Source organism: Myxine glutinosa, chromosome 4, assembly GCF_964187855.1.
Source record: "Myxine glutinosa chromosome 4, kmMyxGlut1.1, whole genome shotgun sequence".
NCBI lineage: Eukaryota > Metazoa > Chordata > Myxini > Myxiniformes > Myxinidae > Myxine > Myxine glutinosa.
Window position 1 is genome coordinate 101998124 of NC_136264.1, and position 26862 is coordinate 102024985.

Consider the following 26862-nt stretch of genomic DNA (forward strand, 5'->3'; position numbering starts at 1 on the left):
AGTTTTGTCTTCAATGTCAGAAACTCTCAAATATATATATATAGATATGTTTGAAGTACCTTCACGAGATCGAATAATCGGGTGCACTCTTCATTGGAGATAACATTATCCATCAGGACCCTGCCAGAGCCATTTAGCTGTGCAGATTCTTGAGTCAGAGTCACACCATCCATGATCAAGGGACCACCTAGGAAATGATACTGCAATGAAAATGGGCTCATGGTGGGGAGCACATCAGCACATGTAGTTAAGCAGAATTTTTTGGGAATCAACCTCATACAGTTAGCCTTAGATCGACATGAACGTTCAAAATATTGAGTACAGTATATGATAAATAACTGCATACAAGGTTTATAATTAATCATAGTTTAACTCAGCGGGGAATTTCCTCCTCCTCGTGGATGCCAACTGTTGGGGATTGTCCATGCTCTATCCTTTTGAAGCAAGGAACCAGCAAGTACCATTTTAAAGTCTTTGGTATGACTTGAACTGGTCAAAACTGGATGGGTTTTTTTTAGGAGACACCACCTTCTTACTGGATGTCTGTTGGCCCCCTTTGTGAGCTCATCCCCACTTTAGGGGAGAACGGGGTAAATACGGACACAGATTTTTAAACCTCTGTATCTGCACAACGAGTAGTATAACTCTCAAATGAACATGGTAGCAGATACATATGAGGCATCCCCTCAATATGAGATAGATACATACCTAAAACGTTTTTCTATATTTAAGTTATCTTTAAGAAACCATTTTCGTAAGTGTCCGTAATTCCCCGCCCGCTAGCGGGGAAAACCGGACACCTGGTGGGGCAACTACGGACAAGTGAAGAAGTCGACTTTTAGGGTCTTGCATAAGCCCCCTCCCCTTTTCAAACAGGCTACACGACCTTTTAAGACACCAGAGATGCTAAGTAGTTATCTTCTCAATAGGCCTACAATGAAATGTTCCCAATAGGCCTACAATGAAATATTTTCGTCTATAGATTAACATTGAAATGTGTAATATTTGTTTGTCGTATATTGTTATTTTTTTTAATGAAGTGATCACTCGAGTTACAAGTCCTGCACTAATGACTGTGTTTCCTTTCTTTAACTTGATGAAGTTATTGGACAAGGTCTTTTAAACCAATACACATAAACAATTTTAATAAGCCTTCATCACACACCAAAATAAAATGAAACTTTAGAAAACAAATGACAATCGAAACACAAAACAAACGAGATTTGTGAAACATTTTCATTCTTGATCTGGAACCCATCAATGTTCCAGTCAGACAATTAGTGAGTTGGTAGCTACATGTTTCTGCAAAAGGACAATTTTAACTGTAAGACGCACAAATACAAGGAAGTTATCAGGGGTGAATGTGTTAAATTAAATTAACATTAAAAATTAAATGTGCAATTAACATTAAATGCATTAGAATTCAATATAGACCGCAGAAAACATGAATGGGGCAATAGCGGACACCCGTCCGCAATTACCCCACATTGACCTTTGACACACGATACTTTCCTCCACACAACACTGTCTCATTACATCAATTGACACTGTATGTAAGTAAACCATGCTTCAAACTGAATACACGTTTCTAATAAAATCGATGATTAACCAAAACGACTGACAGCAATAAACCCAAACAGCAAAATCTAGGAACACATTTTAGGGGGTGTACTTAACTCTCTGACTGAGTACTTCTCTTTAAATGAGGCAAATCATAGAAGTTATCTGGTATTTACCTTGTTACCTGCTAGGCCACTCACGAGTGATGACGGAACAGCGCAGCTATCGCAAAATTCCTGTAACAGCCTTGTCCGCAATTACCACATGTCCGTATTTACCCCGTTCTCCCCTACCAGGTGTTGTTTTTAGTCCTGGTATGGTGTCACAGTCTCCACTAGCAAACCCAGTGAGGGGTGTCAGTTTAGTCACCAACAACCCGACCATGCGGCAGGTAGCACTGGGTTACATGTTACCAGTGGCAGTTATCCCAAAATCCCAAAAGACTGACCTGACCAATAGCTTTCATTAATTAATTAATTAATTATACATTGTCTACAGATCATGGATGATGGTGTACATAAATAAGGACAATAGAGGACAACTGACAGATTAACATAGCATAAGGGATTTGAATCTGAAATCCCAGTATCACCAGATAATAAGTGCACAGATTGGAAATGCGAAGAGCATGAAATCATGAGTAAAATACAAGGCTTGAACAAAGTATTCTGACTGTCTCTCTCAAAGAAAGACTATTCAATCAACAAGATTATGAGACTGAAATTTGAAAACCCATGTTCAAATCATGACCAACATTATTGGTTGTGATGCCATACTTCTAAAAAGTTATCGGAATGAGATCCTCACAAATCGAGTCCAAGAGACACCAATACAGTGGTGAGAAAAAGTTTGTGAACCTCCACATGCAGTAATTGGTGGCACGCGATTGAACAGAAATAACTTCAACCAAACGCTTCCTGGAACTCTTGATCAGTCCTTCACATCGGCTTGGAAGAATTGTGGCCCATTCCTCCTTACAGAACTGATTCAACTCAGATATTTGGGGCTTTCTTGCATGAACTGCTCGCTTCAGGTTCTGCCGCAACATTGCAATTGGGTTAAGGTCTGGCCTTTGACTTGGCCATTCCAAAATGCAAAGTCTCTTCTGCTTCAGCCATTCTGTTGTAGATTTACGTGTGTGTTTCGGATCCTTGTCTTGCTGCCTGACCCACTTCCTGTGAAGCTTCAACTCATGGCTGGATGCCCTGACATTCTCCTGTAGAATTTGCTGGTACAATCCAGAATTCATGGTTCTGTCAATGATGGCAATCCGTCCGGGTCCTGAGGCAGCAGAGCAGCACCAAACCATGTTACTCCCACCACCATGCTTCAGGGTTGGGATGAGGTTCTTATATTGGAATGCAGTGTTTGGTTTTTGCCAAACACAACGTTTCTCATTTCAGCGAAAAAGTTCCACTTTCGACTCGTCTGTCCACAGAACATTCTTCCAATAACCTTCTGGATCATCCAGGTAGTCTTTGGCAAACTTGAGCTGAGCAGCAATGTTCTTGGAGAGCAGTGGTTTCCTCCTGGCTATACTCCCAATCACACCATTCTTTTATCAATGTTTTCCTGAAGGTGGACTCATGAACACTGACATTAGCCAATGCAAGAGAGGCCTGCAGATCCTTAGACATTACCCAGGGGTTCTTTGTGACCTCCTGTGTTATTGACGCCTTGTTATTGATACATATATAGTGTGAGAAATCTCTGAGGATATCCTGCAGACTCAATAGCTCAGTGGGCTGTCACCGCGTAAGTGATGAGGTTCCTGGGTTCGAGTCCTGGGTTTAGTCAGAATTTTTTCACACTAGCCCCACGCAGGAATTTACTTCCTGTTTCTTAAATTATATATATATATATATATATATATATATATATATATATATATATATATATATATATATATATACATATATATTGTACTAATATAGATAAGAAGTAAAAGAAAAACTTATATTTTGAAAATGCAAAAAGATGTAGGGATGGCTCATATTGCGAACAGTAAAGACACAAGGTTGGGATTCTTGCATCATGGCAAAATTAAAGCCCATGGGAGGCATCCACACATCCTTCTTCACTATGAATCATGTGGCAATTGTTTGAGCACAGAAAATACAGTCCCTCACCACTCTCCCAATGAGCAACACAACCAGTGGTATGGCAAGTGTCTAATCGTATTCAAAACGATTGATTACAAATTAAATGAAAAAATTCAAAAGAAAAGAAAAAAACTTGTCAGCTTATGCCTCACGTGGTGTTTGAATTTTGTTATGATGCAAGAGTCCCGACCTTATTAGCCTGTCCCATGCACAGCAGGAGACGGGGTTTTGCAATCACTTCTGTCTGTCTGCCTGTCTGGGCCATAACTGTTTTACCAATTGAGCTGCTGCCATCAAATTTTCACCAAAGCTTTATCTTACTATAATTCACCAAATGTCCGTCTGTCCGTTCGAAGGTACCGCAAAAACGGCCGAACCGATCGCAACGATTTGGGGGGGGGGGGGGGGGAGGGGGTATTCCTGGGACCCCTTTGAGTAAAATAGGCCATATTGTTTTTCAATTTTTTCCCCAATTTTCCAAGTTTTCCAATTTTTCCAAACACGATGGAATAATATTTACCGATATGAACAGTGATGTGGCTTTTGTTGAAATTCTACAAATACTGTTTAATCTACGTACCAGGAGAGAGTAGATCGACTCCTGACGAACTCTTCCGATATAAACGTGCGGCTCCGAAGTAACACGGCAGCGTGTGCAAAGCGACTGAGAAACAGGTGTAGCGGCCGCTTCCGTGTTACAGATTCGGCGCGCACTCTTCACACATAAACGTGCGACTGAGATAGACGTGCAGCAGCCGCTTCCGTTTTGCAGAATTCAATCTTTTTTCAAAATGGGCGCCATGTACTGTTTAGATTTTGATGATTTGCGTGTGATATGATTCAACGGATGTTTATATGAATCGTTTAAAATAAAAAAAGCCTTCAATTTCTGATATTTTGCCTTTTCATTTGGGCTTCCCAATTGAAGCCCCGCCCATAGGGCAGGTACCGTTGCTAGTTATGATAATATGAAGAAGGCAAATTAATAAATAACTTTCTGAAGGCACTTATTAAAGAATTTAAATATATATTTCCATTTTTATGGACTATTGTGAGCATCTCATTCCTCGAATGTTTTAATCACCCCTTGTAGCGGCAATCTTAATATGTCTCAGCATTGCAATACCCAGGTGCCACTCTTCCAAGAGCCTCGACTTTGTAAACAAAAAAAATCTCACCTTCCGTCACTTGTGCGGCAAAGTTGTCCGACTCACGAGTCTTAGCCTCAACCATATCTTCTATCTCCTTCATGAGGTTCCCAATTTCCTCAGAGATGCGTGATGTGGTGCTACGCTGTACCCTGAAACAGATATACAGTGGACAGATATTTCAGGAGTTGGCACATAGACATAACACGAAAGAGGGACATGATAGCTCAGAGGAAGCACATTTTAAGCAAGGCATAAGCATGTCATAACTACTACACCCACAGCATTTTTGCTCTGAGTAAAACTTTAAAAAATAACGAAATTATGACTGCATAAATTTTGGATGATGTTCAAAACAAGGGTGTGTCATAAAACCCTGCTGAGGCCCCGCTTGGCATAATGAGTCGAAATCACAACCTAATTTGTTAGCTTTTGCTGTGAGTAGCATTTGGAAAAAAGAAAGTAAAAACAGGAAGAGACTGCGGTCTCTTCCTGTTTTTATTATTTATTTCCATCAGACCTGTGTCACCAAATTATGAATGCAGTGTTTGCTATAAACGTGGAAATTCCATTCTTTCCTCTAAAAAATCAGAATGATTTCTCAGGAGATTTGATAAGAATGTCAACAGATTTCACGAGTACCTTTTTATACATGATCTAAGGCTCGAAGTGGATCTTTTGACAACGTTTGAAGTTTGCTTTTTATTAACCAGTAAACCGACAACAGCTGCTCACACCTGAGATTTTAACCCATGACCTCTGAGATTCCAGACCAAGGCCCAAACTCTGACACCCTCCTACACCCTCGCCGTGGCATGTATGGTAACTAGGGTTAAACAACTAAGTTGCTATTGTCATGTCATCAGTGGTTGGACAGTGGTGAATGGGATGAATAGGAACGTAATGAGTCTTCATCTATAAAATAGTGTGCAGCTTTAGTTACTTCATCTGAGGAAGGACATAGCTGCTGAAGAGGGAGTTGAGTGTAGAGCAATTTGATTGATTCTGGGATTGATTGATTGATTGATTGATTGATTCTGGCTAGACTAGGATATTACAAAAGGAGGCAATTAAACAAATTGACGACGTTAAATTGACGAGGAGACCTGATATAGCTGTTTAAGGTGAAGGGTATTGACGAAATAATAGCAGAAGTTTTTTTCCCTGCAGAACAAAGAGTTACAGAACCAGGGACCCTGTCCTGAGAGTAAAGAAGAGGAGCATTATGATGGTAGTAAGGTAAGGGTCTTTTACTCATAGAGTAGTAAATGTATGAAATGGTCTCCCTGGAAAGGTCGTGGCAGCAGAAACAGTAGTTAGGATTACATTTGAGTTTGATTGGCACCAAAAAGCATTGGTGATAGAGGTGTACATCGATATTGGAAGAAATGGTAGGTAGCAGAGGTTGTCGATATTGGAAGAAATGGATCTGTGATTGGATACCTGTGTCATAATTGTATTATTTATGAGAGTTTCTCCTCAAAAGGTGAATCTTCTGCCTGTGTTTGCTTATTCCTCACTCCACAACCGTGTTTGCAATCCCCCACCAACTCTTCCCCTTTTGCCCGGATATCGCCAAGACAAACAAACAAGAAAACAAGAAAAGAAACAAACAAACAAACAACTGGAGTGAAAACTGAGTACGCCATTTCAGCGTGTCATCACCGGGCCCCCTTTTGGCGCCAGCTGATGACGTCATGCAGTGCCTCGAGATGGAATAGGAAAAGAATGGTGTACAATAATAATATATATTTTTATCATATCATATACTGCATGTGTATAAAATACCCTGGTGATGTCTGTGCTTGTCCCACTGTTCTCATTCCCATTTCTCCACCCCTCCACCGGTGAATTCATGTTGACAAGGCTGTTTATTGAATCAATATGGGTTCAACTGGAGATGTGGTGTAGGTTTGATGGGCCAAATGCCCTCCTGTATCCGAATTCCTTGTGTAAAAGCAGGGCAATGTCAATTTGCCAGTTGGTAGAGGTCTGACACATCTGGTTATATGTATTGAATGTTATACGAAGAAGGAGCCATCCGCCTATTATACTGTGTTGGAAAGAAAAGGCGGACTGAGTGTAAAGGAAGGTGTTAGACGTGGGGAATAGGGGTGCAAAAGGGAAAGCAGGTTGAGCTGACAAAGAGGCTAATTGTAATTAGGTAATTAGAGGCTAATTACCATAACATGCCATAAGATAAAGAAGAAGAAGAAGCTAAAGTAAATAAAGATACTCACTGCTGCCTTTGCCGAAGGCTCTCTGGCTTGATCGAGTCAGGAGTCCAAGAATCCTTTTCTCAGGCAAAGAACAAACAAGCGAGCAAGAGAAAGGAGTTAATAAATGGCTTTCAGACAAATGGGCAAAGCATTGTATTTATGTATTGCCTTCCCAACAGGGAGTCAAATATCAGCCAACAGTGTCAAATCGTTCCTAAGTGTGGGTGCACAGTGCTTATATTCCTTTACGATTTGGCTTCACTGTGATATCATCTTTTAAGTTTTTTTTTAAGCTATCCGTTTTTATCTGGAGTAAAATATCTAAAATCCCCCCAAAAATCATAAAAGAGTCCATATTTTGACTCACAGGATCAACAAATTCGGTTCCAAAGCTTTCGCTGGCGAAGAACAGCAACTCCTTTTCGATCAAAGAGCGCTCGAAATACCTCTTCGCCTCCTATCACCAGGGCAAAATGAAAGAGAACAATGTGACGAGGAAAATGCACCGATTCAACATCATCAAGAACATGTAGAAAATATACACATGGAGAAAAGTTAAGTTTCCGCCAGAATAGCGCTGTTTGCGAAAAAAAAAAAATTTTTAAAATAAATTTTCAATTTTCTTTCAAAGATAAATGAAAGAATCCTCCATGCACAGCCGAAATTTTCCATTATCACTAGACCATGGCTATTTTGCACACCTCACACAGTAGGGGTATCAATTTGAAAAAAACAGTTGATCTGGTCGAGGTTTGGAGAAAGTAACGGTATTGTTGCATACTTATAATGGCAGACTGTTACTAAGGCCTGTACGACAGTTGGTGAAACCCAAAGATGGTAAATTATTGGGATGAACAATGCTGGGATATCCTACAGTGAAATTGGATGTCAAATTGGCTTCCATCGGAGTGTACTTATTAGCTGAACGAACCAGGCCGATAAGCATCCCAATTCTAAAGTCATTCTGTTTTTCAGTGTAAAACAGTGCATTGCAGACATCCTCAATGTGTAATGAAAAGATCAACAAAACCCCTGAATTAATCTCAAGTCATTTGTCAAACATTCATACTTTACCAATAAATAGTGTTTTTTTTGATAAATGTTCTGGATTCTGAGTAATTTTACAGTTAAATTGCATAACACAGCCAGTGCTTAACTTTTTTTCTTGTGTAGAGAATACTTTATTCATGTTAAAAAGTTATGTTCTAAAAATGACTACATTGTGACACAGTAATGTCTGGCCAGTGCACATGTCTCGCCAATCATGTCTCGCCAACAAATAGATGGGCCCTTGGTTAGGATTTCTACAATTGCACTTCTCTCTGTTCAAACCTTCCTGGAAAAACGTTGCATGTTCATTTGTCAAATGTATCCGCTAAGTGTTCTGCAATTCCTGGGCCTTCATTTTGAATAGGCTCAATGAGTTTTTTGTCTGTGTAATGTATGGTGCTCTGCTTGGAACGAAGCTGATCACCTCCTATATCTATCTTTATCACCATACTCTTTACCAATAACGGAATCTCCTCTTCATTTTTCCATTTTAGCATGCTCCTTTAATGCCTCACTCTGTGCGATCCCTTTTAGCTCCATATACCATTGTTGTAGAATGCAGCTTTTTTGGAATTCCCTTAACGTCTAGATGCAGGCGTCAAAAATCCTACATAAACGCAGCCATTGGGCCTCGGAGGCCCAACGGATGTATTCGTGTAATGTTTTTTTTTTTAAGAGATTTTTTTTCTTTCATATCCTTTTGCAATCCAAGTCGATGCTCATGGATGTGTATTTGCTCAGAAAATGTGAATCATTGATCCTATTAGTTGGAAGAATCCCATACAAGTAATGAATCTTTTTTTTTTTTTTTGCAAAAAAAAATTTTTGTTCTTGGTTTTTCAACTTTTTTTCTCTAAAAAGTTGAGGCTCATGGAGGAGTATTTGCTAAAAAAAAAAAAAAAGATTCACTAATCCTTTTATTTAGAATGTATATGTCCACAACTGTCAAAAATCCTACACCTATGCAACCATTGGGCCTCGGAGGCCCCATAAATGTATTCGTGTAAAGTTTTTTAATTTTCATATTTTTGTCACTTCATTATTTGTAACCAAGTTATAGGAGCATATAATGAGGCTCATATCAAGAAAATAATGATATAACATAGTAGTACAACAACGTTTATGCGGGGCCTCGAAGGCCCCAGGCCTGCATTCATCGGATTTTCAGGTTATAAGTGAAGAATGAAGATTTTCCCATGAGCCTGAATTAATTTTTTTTTAATGTCACTGAATTTTGTGTAACAGCATGAAAGTTGGTGAAAATGAGGCTCATTCCAAAAAAATATTGTGCAGCATAGTTTTTGCAACAAAAAAAACCTTGTGGGCCTCAGAGGCCCAATCACTGCATCCAAGGGTTAAATAAATAGTATGATTCTGATTCAAGTCTTCAAGATACAGGAATTGTCGAGCACTGTTTCTTTCACAAGTCTCTCTTGCTGTGCATGGGTGTGTTTTTATTTTTGTATGTATATATATATATATATTGCAATCTCAATAATTCAATTATATATATTTATATATTATATATATATATTGTTGCGAATATGGAATTTGGCCTCCATATCCGCTTGTAAATATTCCCCTATTTTCTCCAATACTCCCCAACTTTCCCCAGTCCCCCATTCCCTAGTCCCATTGCATGTAAATAACAATCAGTAGAGCCGACCTTCCCCTTATTCCCCCATTAAATGTCGTGCCCAGGTCCACCGCACCACACGTAGACAACTTTCGGACATCTTCCTAGTTATTCTTAATCTATGTCAGTTAAGGCCTCGTTTCCATTAATTATGACTCTTCGTTGCACCAGAATGTGATTATATGGCACCAGTAGTGAGTTTAGGACCTTCCCATACCTCCTCCCATCTTCTTCCCCAAACAACAACAACAACAACAACTACAACTACAACAACAATTACAACAACAACAGAGGGGATGGCGGCGGAGCGGGGGAGGATGCGTCCTCACACCGGCTCGATTAGCTCCAGACCATGCGCTCCACGGGGTTACCCCGAAGGGGCTGGCTGTCAGCTCCTCGTCGGGGGCGGAGCCAGTAACCCCCCCCGCACGCACCCAATGAGAAGCAACGTGCCGATTCCACGAGGCGGAGCTAACGAGCCGAGGGCGTGTCACTCCCCGCCGGATATACGCGGCCACGCGCCGGATGTGACGTCAGATGCGCCCCCAGCTTGAGACGACAAGACGCCACCTCGAGCGCTGAGAGACCTCCTGCATCTTTTGGGCCGCGCCATCCTGTCCCTGAGCACAAGGTGCACCTTGTGCTGGCCATCGAATACCCGCTTTCCTTGTCATCAATCCCCGTGTGAGTCAGTTTTTGTCCTGTTTCTCTGTGGTCTGTCGGGAATAATATAAGGTTGTGTCTAAGTGCCTGTCTTCCTATGATGTACCTCTCGTCCCTGTAATCTGACCTTCCGCACGAATATAACCTCCTCCGGAGGTCTTGAGAACTGAACCCCTGGTGTCGTATTGTGTCATTATAACCCAGCCGGGTGTCTTCTCTTTCCTATTGAGCCAGCGTAGCGCGGCTTCGTCGACGTTCGAGTACAATCGGGTAATTTGTGCGGACACGACGGCCATTCCGCTCGGCCCACCTTAACATCAAAGTCGTGTCTGTAACAATATATATATATATATATATATATATATATATATATATATATATATATATATATATATATATATATATATATATATATATATATATATATATATATATATATATATATATATATATATATATATATATATATATATATATATATATATATATATATATATATATATATGAGCCTGGTATTGGCTTAGTGGCTACGGTGCCAGCTTAGGATCCTAGGATCCTGGGTTCGAATCCCGGTCGATCACTGAATTAACGCCAGGGGGGTTGACTCAGCCTGTCATACCTTCCGAGGTCGGCTAATTGAGTACCAGTTCACTGGTAATTCCCTGCTTGTCGTAAAAGGCAACAAACAGGGTTGGCGGCAGGAAGGGCATCCGGCAGTAAAACATTGCTTAAAAAAGGGGATCAACAACAACAACAAAAAAACAACAACCACGGTGCCTGAAAAAGGCCAACCCCCGCTTTGCGGGGAAAAATGGCCTCTAAAGGTGGTTTATATATATATATATATATATATATATATATACAGGGGGCTGCAAAAGTAGGTATACAGTAAGGATTATACCAGTATTATAATAGTGGTGCTAGAATTCATTAAAATCATTATTACCATTTTAAATATTTTTATTTTCATAATTTTTTCTATAATACATCTATTATTTGCAGGTGAAGTGGAAATTTAACGAAGGCTGGTAATTCAACGGATGAGGAGAGCAAATGGATTTTGAAACAGTAACTGGAAGACAGAGAATAGCGAACGTGTGCGAGAGCAGTGGCGAGAAACATTTGCATCGCCTCCACCAACGAGGCTCACGATTTACCGGATACGTGACAAATTTGAGATGACAGGGTCTATCCACAACTCGCCGAAGAGTGGTCGACCAGTCACCGTGACAACGCCAGAGAATGCAATGCAAGTCGCCCTGGCATTTACCCAGAGCCCTCAGAAATCGAAAAACAGGGCGTCATCTGAATTGGGTATTGAACGCAGATCGTTGGGTCGTTTGATGCACCGTGCAGCACTGAAAATGTACATGCCACGATTGATACATGGTTTATTAGAGGATGACTCAGATCGGCGTTTACAATTTTGCGAAGCCATCCTGAACAAGGAACGAGAGGGTGACAGCATTCTGCGCAAAATCGTGTGGTCCGATGAAGCAAACTTTAAGCTATCGGGTGCCGTTAATTGGCACAATTGTGTGTACTACGCAACTGAAAACCCTAAAGTCACGATTGAGGAACAGCTCAATCAACCTGGGGTGACAGTGTGGGCTGGCCTGTCCTGCAAAGGTGTCGTTGGACCTATCATTCTGCACAGGACTGTCAATCAACATGTGTATCTGAACATGCTGATGGATACAATCATACCACAGGTACGCGAACAACAGCAGCAGGACGACTTCTACTTTCAGCAGGATGGGGCGCCACCGCACTTCGCACTCACTGTGCGTGCGCTACTTGACAAATAATTTCCCAACAGGTGGATTGGACGTCAGGGAGCCGTTGACTGGCCACCACGTTCGCCGGATCTCACCCCTATGGACTTCTTTTTCTGGGGATGTGTAAAAGACAGGGTTTTCGCACACAAGCCACGTTCTGTTGATGCCATGATTCAGTTCATATGGGAGGCTTGCCAGGAAATTGATGCTGATAAACACCTTTGTGCCAGAGTGTGCATGGGTGTCCACACTCCACTAGTGGAGTGTGTGAATGCCGGGGGCAAACAGTTTGAACATTTGAGGGATTAATATGTTTATTATTGATATGTTATTATTGATATGCTTGTATAATCAATAAAATACGTTTTGTACGCACGTTTTGTTTTTCATTACTGTATACCTACGTTTGCAGCCCCCTGTATATATATATACTAGCTGAGGTACCCGGCTTCACCCAGGTTGAATAAGAATAATACAAATATATGATGAAAAGAACATGTATATTTTAGAGCAATATCACAGTACATTTCCTACATGACGTTTTGTCAATTTTCAATTTCTCAAAACCTCTTGGTATACAACATTTCTGGTTAACTTTGGGGCAGTGTGACTTTGGCAGTGTGACTGTCAACCGAGCGGGATTCTGGTCTCGAAACAACATCGTTCTGACGATCGCTTCAACATCACCCGTCCCACAATACCCAACCTGTCCCACAGTACCCGAGCCGTCCCACAGTACCCGACCCGTCCCACAGTACCCGACCCGTCCCACAGTACCCGACCCGTCCCACAGTACCCGACCCGTCCCACAGTACCCGACCCGTCCCACAGTACCCGACCCGTCCCACAATACCAGACCCGTCCCACAACACCCGACCCGTCCCACAACACCCGAGCAGTCCCACAACACCCGGCCCGTCCCACAACACCCGACCCGTCCCACAACACCCGACTCGTCCCACAACGATTGAAATGGCAGACTTTGCAGCACCGAGTCAGCTCTGACTGGAGCTAAAAAGCTTTGGACTCTCACAATCGGCAAAACCAGAGGAGCCCAGGGCCTGGAAGCAGGATGAGGGGAGGTCGGGGAGTGGAGGAGGAGGTCCGTGCTTGGAGCCTTCAAGTTCAACATAAAGTTTTTTTATGAAAAATAATGCAGATGTATAACAATCCACCAATGCAAGTTCAGAAATGAATGCAGATCCTTTACTTTGCGATACAAACGCAATTCCCGCCATTTCCACTCACGATCGAGGCCTCGAAAGTGACCGCCCTCTTCTTCCTCCTACAACTTCGTCTCACTTCTTTCACTCAAAATGCACGAAATTCTGCCGCATTAAATTATGTAGAGGCCTCGTCGGGGGGATATAAGGTAGATAAGGAAGGCGTTGTAACAGAAGATTCAAAATAAAAGTGGAAGAACATAAGGAAATGGGAGCTATTCTGGACCCACAGCCAAACCCGACAAACCATTGCAATACACCCCGAACGTTTATCGCCGCCTCAAACATGGAATTGCAGCTGGCGCGGTTTTTTTAAACAATTGATATTAAAATAAAACGTAGCCTAAAACCACCGGGATTTTATGCTGATTCCGAATCTGTGTCCAAAACTTTTCTCCGATGTGTAGTTCTTGAGTTTTAAGCGGACATCCAGACAGACACACACACATATACACACACAGACAGTCCTCCTTTATATATAGATATATAGATATATATATATATATATATATATATATATATATATATATATATGTCAGGTAGCTGATTTGTTACTGCATGAGCTCTGTTATAAATGTTGTTTGAAAATGTTATTTCATAGTTAATAAAAAGGTTTTCGCTTTGCCATAGTTTAAAATGAGAAAATACACGCTTCATCTGTGCAGAACAGATGGCTTTGTTGTATACGTGCGTTCTTTACAGGCCAGATAGCCTAGTCGTAAAACTCTCTCCTTGATCCGCAGACGGCGCCTCGGGCCGCGGGCAGGAAGGCGGATTTTATATGTGTGAAATGTGGACCTTACGTAGGATGCTTGAATTGTAGACATATACCTTCTTTGATAGACTGTTAAAACATTAACTATACTTCGTATAATCAAAGTGACGCTTGAGTTACGATAAATATGCTCTGGATTTAAGTTTAAATAAGAAAGTGAGCCGAAAGGTGCATTCAACACCTGGAACTCATCAGAACGACCTCATACATTTTATGGCCTTATCAGGACCAGGAATGCAATCCCCCTTCAGTGAGTTATATTTTCTGTCACCTCGGAGCCTTGAAAACACATCTGGTCCGGATCCTAACGGTGCGGGCTTCACTCCTCCAAGACGAAAGGACGGATGACGGTGGGGAACATAGCCCACTGGGGATGCCGGTGGGAGGACCCTTCGCCAGTTCCTTTGTCCTCCCGGACTCTAGCGGAGATTCTCTGATAAAGCGTGTCTCTATATAAATGAACTGCGAATCGATGTGTCTTTAGGAAGGTTGACTTGGCATGCTGTAGACGTCTCCGTTTTCCTCCCAGCTGTGTAATTGGTATTTAATAAACGTTTGTCATTCTCAATCTGATGGTGGAATTCTGTTACGATCAAGGAGTCACTCCCGACATTTCATGGTGCCGTGACTCGGATTGCAGCAGCGAGAGGACGAGAGGAGCGGACCCCGAACGACAGGAGGGAGGCTGCCTGAGGCCGGCGCCGGCACGCTGATTTTTTTAAGGTGAGCATTGTCTTGTATTAAAGGGCTACTTTTCCAAATTCGAACCTCCCTCCCTCGAACGGGCTCAGTCCGCTCCCTTGCCATCTGCCCTGCCTGCTCTCCGAACGAAAATTGTAAGTAAAGGCTATTTTCAAGCCTCAGAATGACAAGCCTTTGTTAAATTCACCAGGATAACGTTAAGGATAGAATTTTTGCAGGATAACATTAAGGATAACGTTAAGGATAGAATTTGCACAGGATAACAGTAAGGATAACGTTACAGTTAGCAAGGAGGAGGGGGAAATGTGAGGTCGGACAGCCATAAGGCTGCGCCGGTGGCCAAGAACTTTCCAGGAAGGATCAGCCCAGAGCCATAAGATGGGAAACAAGCTAACGAAAGAGGGGGAGCCCCTCAAGGGAACCCCGGCATCTTTCATGTTTAAGAGGCATCATTTTGCCGCAGTAAGACCAGGAAAGGACTGGGCTGTTTTAACTAAGGATTTGAGTAATCCCTGGCCAGAGGAGGGATCGTTTGCACTTGACAAATTGGAAGTGCTGTACGGAGCTTTGGATAAGCTAGAGAAAGACAGGAAACACTTCCCACCCGATTATTGGAAGGTGTATGGGTGGTGGGAAAAGGAAGGGATGAAGCGACTGGCGGCCTCAAGACAGGCTAGCTTGGCAGGGGAAGTACTGAAGCTTCAGGGCCAAAAGAAACAAGCAGACAAGGTTCAGGACAAAACAATTAGGGAGGTGGTCAAACAAGCAAATCAGCGGCTAATGCCGCTCGTCCAAAATCCGGACCAAGACCCCGCGGTAGGGGAGGTAGCTACCATGCCTCTACCCCCCCAAGCCCTGAGCCCTGTCCCCGGGCTACAGGCGCCACCTTTCCCACCCCCGCCCCTGTTTCCCCAGGGGTTAGACCCCCAGAGAACTAGACCAGCCGCCCCTCAGGTTCACCTTAGCCCGGGTAATCCATTTAGAGGACAAGAGGCTAGTGGGGCGGACAGCGGGTTCGCGCCTCCAGCAGGGCTAGGAGAACTGTACCCCTCATTGGAAGGGTTCACGGAATCGGAGAACCCACAGCCTACAATCGGGATGTGTCCCTTAAAAACCATAGGACTGAGAGCGGCGGGACCCATTAACATCAGGGTACCCTGGAGAGAATCAGATTTGGCGTCTATGCAGGAGCGGGTGAGAACCTTGCTGGCCGAAGAGCCCGGTCAGATACCGGAATTTATGCGTTTGTGGATACACAATACAGGCGCAGATTGGCGGGACGTCTGCCATATGGGGAAGGCTGTATTGCCCGCGCGGGTGTGGGACCAGGCCAAAATACACGCACGCTGGCCAAATGTAGCACCAACCCCGGCCCAAACCCCGGCCCAGACCCTCGGCGATTGGAATGCCCTTGTCGACCTATTGTTGACCGGGGTATACACCGCACTGATGCCAGCCGCGGGGCCAGATTGGAATAAAATATACGGCCTAAAACAGAAACATGGCGAAGCAGCAATCGATTGGAGAGAGAGGGTAGAAAGAGCAGTGTTAAAGTGGGGAGGACTGGGCTAGGTGCGGGCACAAGATCTCCCTCGCGCTGTAGTGAACAATTTTATGGTAGAAGGGATGAGACCGGCAGTTAGGAAGCGCATTCAAACGGCTATGATAGGGTGGAGGAACACCCCAACCGACCAACTAGTTGAAGCGGCCGAGCAATGTGGCGACGGCGACGATAAGAAGGCCGATGTAAAGGACGACATATTGCAAATGCTTGTCCAGGAAAAACGGGCCCAACTTAACCAAAATAAGAAGGGAAACCGAGGCCAAGTACGGGCCCAGAATCGGAACACCAGGATAGAGCCCAACGAAGAGTGGGGCCACGATAACGAAAACGAAGTCGACGACAACGACAGTGGACGAGTCGACATGCGGACACAAGGGAACCCACAAGGGCCCCCTCCCCAAAATTGGAACCCACAAGGGCCCCCTCCCCAAAACTGGAACATGCAGGGCCCCCCCCCCACAGCCGCAGAATTGGGCCGTGCAAACACCCCCTCCACAGACCTGGGCAGTACAAACGCCCCCTCCCCAGAACGGGTATCCACAGGGACCCACTCCCCCTCCCCAGAACGGGTATCCACAGGGACCCCCTCCCCAAAACGATGGGCCTCCCCCAAGTTATTGGGCCCCAAACGGAGCAAACGGGAATGGGCCGCCACAATGGGGACAGCAGAACCAACAGCCTGCGAGGCGTCCGACGCAACAGGGTCCGCGCAATAACAACGGGTACCCCGCATCCACCGCTCCACAAGGGGCGTGCTTTCGCTGCGGACTGATGGGACATTGGAAACGTGATTGCCGAAGGCCCCGCCAGGGATACCCGCCACCGAGAAATCAAGTAGCCTATTGACGGGACGCCGGCGGGCCGCCCATAGAATGCCCCCTCTTGACTATGACACCAACCGAGGAACCGACCTTGACACTAGACGTGGATGGGCAACAGGTAGACTTTCTCGTCGATACGGGCGCGACTCGCAGTACTATTAACGAAGGGCAATTACCATCCTTGCGCCCCACAGATAGGGACGTTCAGATAGTGGGAGTTTCAGGCTTGCCCCAAGCGCTCCCTATTTCAGAAGAGGTAAGAGTGGTGTGCGGCCCACTAGAGGCTAGACACGCTTTTTTGATGACTACCACCGCCCCGACTAACTTGTTGGGACGGGATCTACTTTGCCGTTTAGGCTGCCAAATTTCATGCACGGAGCAGGGAGTTTTTGTAGACGTCGCGGAATCCAAACGTGATCTGTTAATGACGGCATTGTCTCGCCCCGGCCCCACCGCTTACTGGTGGAGCCTGGACAAGGGGGCTTTGGCCACTTGGACACACGTCCTAGACACAGTGTGCTCCCGGAGCGACGGGTTGCGAGATTGGCTGCGCGTACATCAACTTACAACAGACGTAAAGGACAACCCTCCCCACTGCACGGCTTACTACGATGCCAGGGGCGATGACGACGAGTACCGAGAAAGGACAAAGGGGTCGATAGGTAAGAGTTCGGACCTACTATTGTCAAATATATGGGTTGGACGGGAGGGAATAGGCGTCGAGGTAACCCTAACTGCGGAGCAGCGGGCGTTGTCTCAGTATCCCGCAGGGGTGGACGCCCATGTCACCCTCACCACCGCCAAAGGGTGGCTGGCGGAAAGTGTAGGCTGGATGGTGGGGCACTTGCGAGAAATTCCGTGCAGCGCCATTTATGAAGTGGACCACTGGACAGTGACAATGCTCGACAATGACGAGGGGTATTTGATCACCCTTGAGGAGCAGAGTAGAGAAGGAAAATTTGAAGAGACAGACCTGCCCCCAAAGGGCACCCACGTTGTGCGAGTGGTGTCTAAGAGCCCGGGCGAGTCCGATGATCTTTTGGAGGAGGTTCCGGCCGATTTGTGGTCCCAACACGACAACGATGTCGGGCGAATTCGCGATGCCAAACCTCTGGTAATACCGGTCCAACCAGGAATGCCCCTCCCAAACGTGAGACAATATAAATTGCGGCACAAGGCCGATGTGGGCATAGAGCCAGTGATTCAATCTTTGGTGAAACAGAAAATAATTGTGGAAACTAACAGCCAATGCAACACACCAATTTTGCCCGTGAAGAAACCAATGCAGGATAAATGGAGGTTCGTGCAGGATCTGAGGGAAGTGAACAAAGTCATACAAGGCATACACCCAGTGGTACCAAATGCGGAAGGCCTTATGACATCTATCCCACCGGACGCAACACATTTTACCGTTATTGACCTATGCTCTGCCTTTTTCTCCGTACCTATTGCACCTGAGTCACAATACTTGTTCGCCTTCACCTTTAGAGGGCGCCAGTTCACCTGGACGGTGTTACCCCAAGGGTTCTCCGACAGCCCCACCCTGTTCTCCCGAGCGTTGCACCGCGATTTGGCAGACGTGGAACTAGAGGGGGGATCGGTGTTGTTGCAATACATTGACGACTTGTTGATTTGTTCCCCTTCCAAGGAAGCCTGTGAGGGGGACTCCATGGCCCTGCTAAGAGCCTTGGCGGCCAAGGGCCACAAGGTGGGACGGAGAAAGCTCCAATTTGTACGGAAGGTAGTAACCTATTTGGGTCATGCCATTTCACACGGGAAGCGAGAACTGCATGCTGGACGGGTGACCGCTATCATGGAATCGCCACGGCCAAGCACGCAACGACAGATGTTGCGCTTCCTAGGTATGACGGGTTACTGCCGCTCTTGGATAATTGACTACGCACTACTTGCTAAACCGCTGTACGAAGCCACCAGAATAGGAGAACCGAACTACTTGGTTTGGACGGACGAATTGATGCGCTGTTTCGAGGGGCTGAAAAAGGCATTGGTAACGGCACCGACTTTAGGACTCCCCGATTATGCGAAACCATTCACCCTTTACACTCATGCCGTAAGGGGTTTTGCTCAGTCCGTTTTGACACAAACTCATGGAGATAAGGAACGACCGGTAGCCTACTTTAGCAAAAAGCTAGAACCGGTCGAGCAAGGGTTTCCGGTGTGCCTGCAAGCCGTGGCAGCGGCTAGGTACGCAGTGGAAAGGACAGCGGACATTGTGATGGGGCACCCGGTAACGCTACAGGTGCCACACTGCGTCACTTCACTGTTACTACAGCGGACAACACAACACTTGTCTACCACTAGATTAATGCAATACGAAACAGCACTGATTACGGCCGCCAACGTCACCATTAAACGTTGCACTACACTCAACCCGGCCTCACTGATGCCCACCCCAGAGGAGGGCGAACCCCACGTATGTGTCGATGTAGTACAGCAAGTCTCCACGGTACGTCCGGACTTGAAGGACGTTCCCCTCGACAACCCCGATCGTGTGTACTACGTCGACGGATCAGCTAAACGCGGATGGGACGGCTCTTTGCTATCCGGATACGCGGTGTGTTCAGATAATGAGACGGTAGAAAGCGGGCGCCTTCCACCCACATTTTCCGCCCAGCAGGCGGAGCTGTGCGCCTTGACTAGAGCATGCAGCTTGGCGGCAGACCTTGCCGTCAACATTTATACAGATTCAGCCTACGCGCACGGGGTAGTTCACGACAAAGGGGCAATCTGGAAGCTGCGAGGCTTTCTCACATCTGCGGGTTCGGTCATAAAGAACGGCGAACTGGTTGAAGGGCTACTCCGAAGCATCCTGCTTCCCCGCGCTGTCGCGGTAATCAAATGTCGCGGCCACCAAAAGACAGACTCTGACGTCACCCGAGGCAACGCCAGAGCGGACGCAGCGGCAGGAAAAGCGGCCAACCAACAAATAGGACGGAACATGCCGATGGTAACGCGAGCAAAGGGGGCACACACGCAGACAGCCAACGTACCGACCTCAGGACCAACCCCCTCCTCGCAAAATGGGTGCACCATCATCACCGCCTCACCGACTAATGAGGACGTTATAAAACTTCAAAACGCAGCAACAGCAGCCGAACACGATGACTGGGTAAAACGAGGGGCCACACGCCCCGGACCAAATGAGATGTGGACCCTTCACGGAAAACCAATAGCACCCAAGGAACTACTGCCTTGGCTGGCACGTATGGGACATCAAAATGGCCATGTGTGCCAGAGGGGGGTGATGGAACAGATAAACTACACCTGGGCGGCACCGGGACTGTCGCGAATCGCATCAGAGGTGTGCCGGTCATGCATGGTTTGCCAACAACACAACAGGGGGGCACCACCAAGGCACCCACATAATGCGGGCCATCCCCGACCAATCGGGCCCTTCTGTCATGTCCAGTTCGATTTTATAAACATGGAACCGAGTATGTCGTTCCGCTGTGTCTTGGTAATCGTGGACATGTTCACAAAATGGGTCGAGGCCTATCCATGCGTTAAGTCAGACGCCCCGACAGTAGCCAAGCGCCTCGTGCGGGATTTCATGTGCAGATTCGGCATCCCTCAGAAAATTTCGTCAGACAAAGGGGGCCACTTCACGGGAGAGGTGATTAAGGGTATCCTAAAGGCACTGGGTGTGAAACAATCTTTCCATTGCGCTTATCACCCACAATCAGCGGGACTTGTGGAACGCACCAACGGGACTCTGAAACTCAAGGTAGCCAAGATCTGTGCAGACACAGGTTTGAAGTGGCCGGAAGCACTCCCGCTCACGTTAATGAGTATTCGTTCCACCCCGGGCCGCACCACGGGTCTTCCCCCCCACGAGATATTAATGGGACGACCTATGAGTTTGCCTGTTTCGGCCCCGATGGACATGTCCAAATTTGATTTGCCTGTGATGGATGACATGCTTTTAAAGTTTTGCAGAGGATTGTCCAATGTGGCGCGCAGCATCCATGCCCGAGTACGAGAGGCGTTGCCTGAACCAACAAGCCACGCCATCCACGACTTCCAGACCGGCGATTACGTGCTCGTAAAACACTTCACCCGCAAGAACGCCTTGGAACCAAGGTGGAAGGGACCAGTCCAGGTGTTGCTGACTACACCAACGGCTGTCTTTTGCGAGGGCAAGACCTCGTGGAGCCACGCCACGCACTGTAAGTTGGCCATACAAGCACCAGACACTACACCACAGCAACCACTGTAAGGATGGGCCTAATCATAGGTACGATACTATTGATAGCGACAGCAGCTAGGGGAAGCTCCGATTACAATAGATGCGAAAACGAAACCCGACACCTCACCGTAACATGGGGACAAAGAGTATCACTACCATGTTTCGAACAGAAAGCCCTGCACACAAATTGGGTAAGCGTAAGATGGCTAGCACTGTCGGCAGGGCCTGGACGCGTTGGCATTGTACTACGAAAGCAACGAGAGTTCCGGGAGAACGGGCAAGCTAGCATTAAGACCTTGGCCCAACCAGGATACAAATGGGGAACCCCTGATTTTAAGCTACAAACACGCACACGCCTAGAGAAAGGCATGACTATGCAGATCCAGTGCAGCGTCTGGACCCCTGGCGCGGCCAGTGGCGAAACTAAATACACACCATGCATCGAATACATACTCACGCCGCACCCCCAGGACAAGGCCCCAAAGAAGGGTGAAAACACATATTGGAAAGTGGCAAGAGAGGTGGCGACAATTCAAAATAGGACACACTGCTGGTCGTGCATGCACTTTCCCCAAGCAGGCACCACAGGAATACACATGATAGTGCTACCTCTGTCCCTCAATGACCTTTGCTCACAACCTATCGATTCCCCATGTTTAGTCACCACGCTGGAAAGAGAAGGGGTTGGCAACGGCAAGAGTTGCAATCGACAATTTAATTATCGCCCTTCAATGATTGCCCATGTGGCCGAGAGGCCTGCCCCCGTCTGGGTCAAACCACAGAAAGGGATGGTCTGCCTCCAGGGTTCCGGCCACTTGCTTATGGGAGAATCAGAATGCGCCTACACTCTCCCCGGGAAGCTGGGACAAGGGAGCGCTGGGATTACACTACGAATAGTACTGCAAGATAAACACAACCACAACATAACGGCTATAACATTCTCTAGGGGGGTTCGTAGGATTAATGGGGTGATAAAGGGACTCCAGTGCTTATCCACCCACCTGGTCCCACCCCATGGGACAATGTTTATATGCGGCGACAAGGCTTACCCCTATTTACCAAATAATTGGGGTGGCACATGTTATCTTGGTTCAGTCCTTCCTGACGTTGAGATACTGGATGAGCTAGACCCAAAGTCCCTGGACAGGCGACATAAGAGGTCAGTCATGAACGAAGATGGAACCACTAAACTACACGGGAGCCTATGGGAAAAGGTGTTAGGTTTCTTCTTCCCAGGTGCGGGCACAGCCATGAACAGCTTCCGGATAGATAAATTGGCTTTGGCCCTAGAAAAGGTGGCAAACGACACCGCTACGGCTCATGACATACTATTGGACACGGTAGTTCACATGCGTACAATGGTGATGCAGAATCGGGTGGCTTTGGACATGCTCCTGGCAGAGAAAGGAGGGGTATGCAGAATAATAGAGGGAAAATGTTGCACTTACATACCTGATCCATCCGAAGGAATGTCAGCCGCAATAGTGAGACTAAGGGAAACTAGCCACGCCCTGACGATCGATCGGATCGCGCGCGAGAACTCTTATAAATTTAGCTGGCTCACTGACTGGTTCCGGGGATGGACAGGCACTATAGTGAAGTGGCTATTGACCGCACTGGCCGTGATAATCGGGGTAGTAATTTGGGGGGCACTAATGAAATCTTTAGTCCTCCTCTGTATGAGAAAGTACTTTACAGGATGGAAAATGAAGAAGCCGCCGACAACGACTATGGTTCTGACCACAGAGGCCGTCGACCTGAATGGGTCCTTCAACAAGGCAGATGTGACCGGCGCTTCAGAAGATTGTATTGGTTTTTGTGATGACTGTGATACTTGTGTTGAAAATCCCTTGTGGGAACTGGCTGATGCCTGTATTGATGTTTGTGATGACTGTGATACTTGTGTTGTAAACCCCTTGCGTGAACTGGCTAACACCTCTTATGTATTACAAGCTCACAGCTGTACACCCCCTTCCGACCCAACTATGGAACTGATTGCGACGCTGGGTCTGGCAGTCGAGGGACCCGACATGGATATCCTAGACCCACAAGCCGACCAGGCGTCCATGGGAGACTTTGACATAAAGGAAGTCCCTCTCTTTGCTTCAAATGTTTCGGATCTCTTTGCTTCAAGTGATTCGGATTTTAACGCTCTGTACCCTGACCAGGAACATGAGACACAAGATACTGACAACATTATGTATTCCCCAGAACAGCAGCACGTGAGAGATCTCATGGGCATGATCGTTGATTAACTTCGAAGATCTGCAAGGACCGCGTCTGCAAAGGGTGGGGGGAGCAAGTTCCGCAGGGGAGGTAGTGGGCCCCCTGGCGGGGCAGAACCTCATCTGGACCAGACGCCTTCGTTGTGGATCCGAAACGTTAATGGACTTTCATGTTCTGAGCCCTCAGGTTCCAAGCACGCACCACACGACACGTTCCCCAAATGCACGGGCGAGGCGCTATGGGCGCACGGTATGCCCTTGGGAGATACCCGCATTACACGATTGTCTTTCAATAAAGCCCGATGCGGCAGGTTGTCTCTTGAGATACTTTGTCTCGACGAGACAAGAGGAAGGTTAATTGTCAGGTAGCTGATTTGTTACTGCATGAGCTCTGTTATAAATGTTGTTTGAAAATGTTATTTCATAGTTAATAAAAAGGTTTTCGCTTTGCCATAGTTTAAAATGAGAAAATACACGCTTCATCTGTGCAGAACAGATGGCTTTGTTGTATACGTGCGTTCTTTACAGGCCAGATAGCCTAGTCGTAAAACTCTCTCCTTGATCCGCAGACGGCGCCTCGGGCCGCAGGCAGGAAGGCGGATTTTATATGTGTGAAATGTGGACCTTACGTAGGATGCTTGAATTGTAGACATAGACCTTCTTTGATAGACTGTTAAAACATTAACTATACTTCGTATAATCAAAGTGACGCTTGAGTTACGATAAATATGCTCTGGATTTAAGTTTAAATAAGAAAGTGAGCCGAAAGGTGCATTCAACACATGGAACTCATCAGAACGACCTCATACATTTTATGGCCTTATCAGGACCAGGAATGCAATCCCCCTTCAGCGAGTTATATTTTCTGTCACCTCGGAGACTTGAAAACACATCTGGTCCGGATCCTAACGGTGCGGGCTTCACTCCTCCAAGACGAAAGGACGGATGACGGTGGGGAACATGGCCCACTGGGGATGCCGGTGGGAGGACCCTTCGCCAGTTCCTTTGTCCTCCCGGACTCTAGCGGAGATTCTCTGATAAAGCGTGTCTCTATATAAATGAACTGCGAATCGATGTGTCTTTAGGAAGGTTGACTTGGCATGCTGTTCCTTCATGCTGTAGACGTCTCCGTTTTCCTCCCAGCTGTGTAATTGGTATTTAATAAACGTTTGTCATTCTCAATCTGATGGTGGAATTCTGTTACGATCAAGGAGTCACTCCCGACATATATATATATATATATATATATATATATATATATATATATATATATATATATATATATATATATATATATATATATATATATATTATATATATATATATAGATTTTTTTTTGATTTTTTATATATATATATATATATATACATATATATATATATATATCTATCTATATATATATATATATATGTATATATATATATATATTTTTAAGGCTCTTCTGGCTGAACCGTTGCATAGGCTCTGTCTATTCGGCATTAGCTTAGCAGAGGTACACTCCCTACTTCACAGTAGGATTGATTGTACTGCAGCCAATACTGGGAAGATATCGTAATTAAATTTTCAATATTATAGACCAGCCCACCCCCACCCCAGAGAGGGAAGATCCACGGACACGTGTTTTGGGCTTGTTGGCCCTCGTCCTTATGGAGGATGTCTTTTTTGTACAAAAAAGGGGAAAAAAAGAAGAAGTATTTAAACAGGACTTAAGACATGTACTTTAACCCCATGGCCGAAGCACACAGTCCACAAGACTGTACCGTGAGCATAAACATGCACCTCAACCCGAAGGCCGAGGTACATGGTAAATAAAACACACACATTCTAACCACGTATAGGGTCAGAATGTATGTTCATACAATTGAACCAATCCTCAATATGAGTAGATCCCTATGACATCCAATAGTATTGTGTCCCCATGACCTCATGAGTGAGGAACAGAAGGTCCTCTCTAGGGTGAACTAGTCAAACCCCACAAGACATAAAGCCGAGATCAGACCCAGTGCCACACCAGCTATTGTTACATGCATCATGACAAAAAGGAAATGCCTGCCACACATTAGCCTGCCTGTGGTACACAAAACGGTTCTGGTAACAGCCAGGAACAATTTAAATTTTAAAAAGCGCCAGTAAAGGTAAATGCCTCTCCTTCCTTCGAAGAGAATGTCCATCCAAAACACATTCAGGCTTCATTATAACATCAGCTTTTAATCATCACTCTTTTGGATGACGAGGCAACATCGATCCAAGATGGACGAGACACCCGAACAGCCGGACCGCGCATGCGCAATACCGACCACGCATGCCTACACCACTTCACTAACAGTGATAACAACACTAACATGTAATGGCAAAGGCTCTTCTGGCTGAACAGTTGCATGGGCTCTGCCTATAAGGCATGAGCTTAGCAAATACCATTACTGTAGTGGTCGAAGATCAGACTCCACTGCACTGGACCAAACAAGGATCCATTATTCCAAGGATACCGATCATCCCATCAGACACAGGCTTGCCTTTTGATTTTAGCCGAATTCAGTTTCCAGTCAGAGTCTGCTTTGGCACGACCATCAAGTCCCAAGGGCAAAGCCTCAAGGTTGTCGGCCGAAGTCTTCAAGAGCTTGCATTCACACACGGCCAGCTGTATGTGGCAGCAATCGGAGTGGGAACCCCCAAAAGACTTATCTCCAATGAAACTGTCAGTTGCACCTCATCCTCAGTTCACAGTTGCCAGTCATTATCATTGTGATACACAAAATAAAAAACATTTCCTTCTTTCGTGTATACAGAGACTATCATTATTTGTCTATATTAGCAGCATTTACACTCTCTGGGAGCGGAAAAGACTGATACATTCAGTAAACGAGGAAATGTGCAGAAACATTGTTAATTCTCATGCCTGGTCTACAACGCACTTCATTTCTCCAGCTCCAATGAAGGGTTCGTGAAGACCTTTCACATGGTGATACAATTTAGTGGTGTCGTCTAATTTATTTGTGCAGTGTTTGTGAAGCAACCATTTTTTCACTGCTTGTGCTGTTCACTTGTGCATTTCACTGCTTGAAATACTTGCAGCAGCCGATGGACTGTAGCCGAATGCTTATTTTATTATATTGCCACAGACTTTGTTGTACAAAGTGAATATGTAGCATACTAAGGCTCTCTCCATCTTCTGAGCCTGGGGAAAGAAAT

The 26862-nt window shown here is 45.6% G+C and overlaps 1 protein-coding gene across 2 annotated transcripts in view; it reads right to left on the bottom strand.

Annotated features, from left to right (window-relative positions):
• LOC137425055 (prolyl 3-hydroxylase 1) overlaps nt 1-26862 on the bottom strand; it is a 125243-nt gene that overhangs the window by 41035 nt on the left and 57346 nt on the right. For both annotated transcript variants that reach the window (XR_013623129.1, XM_078776239.1), the window contains exons 7-10: nt 7397-7486; nt 7051-7103; nt 4841-4962; nt 60-187 (exon numbers count right to left, since the gene is read on the bottom strand). Coding sequence is in view for 1 of the 2 variants with exons in the window: in XM_078776239.1 (XP_078632365.1) it covers nt 60-187; nt 4841-4962; nt 7051-7103; nt 7397-7486 (393 nt within the window). In the remaining variant the exon portion in view is untranslated. The remainder of the gene's footprint in view (nt 1-59; nt 188-4840; nt 4963-7050; nt 7104-7396; nt 7487-26862) is intronic.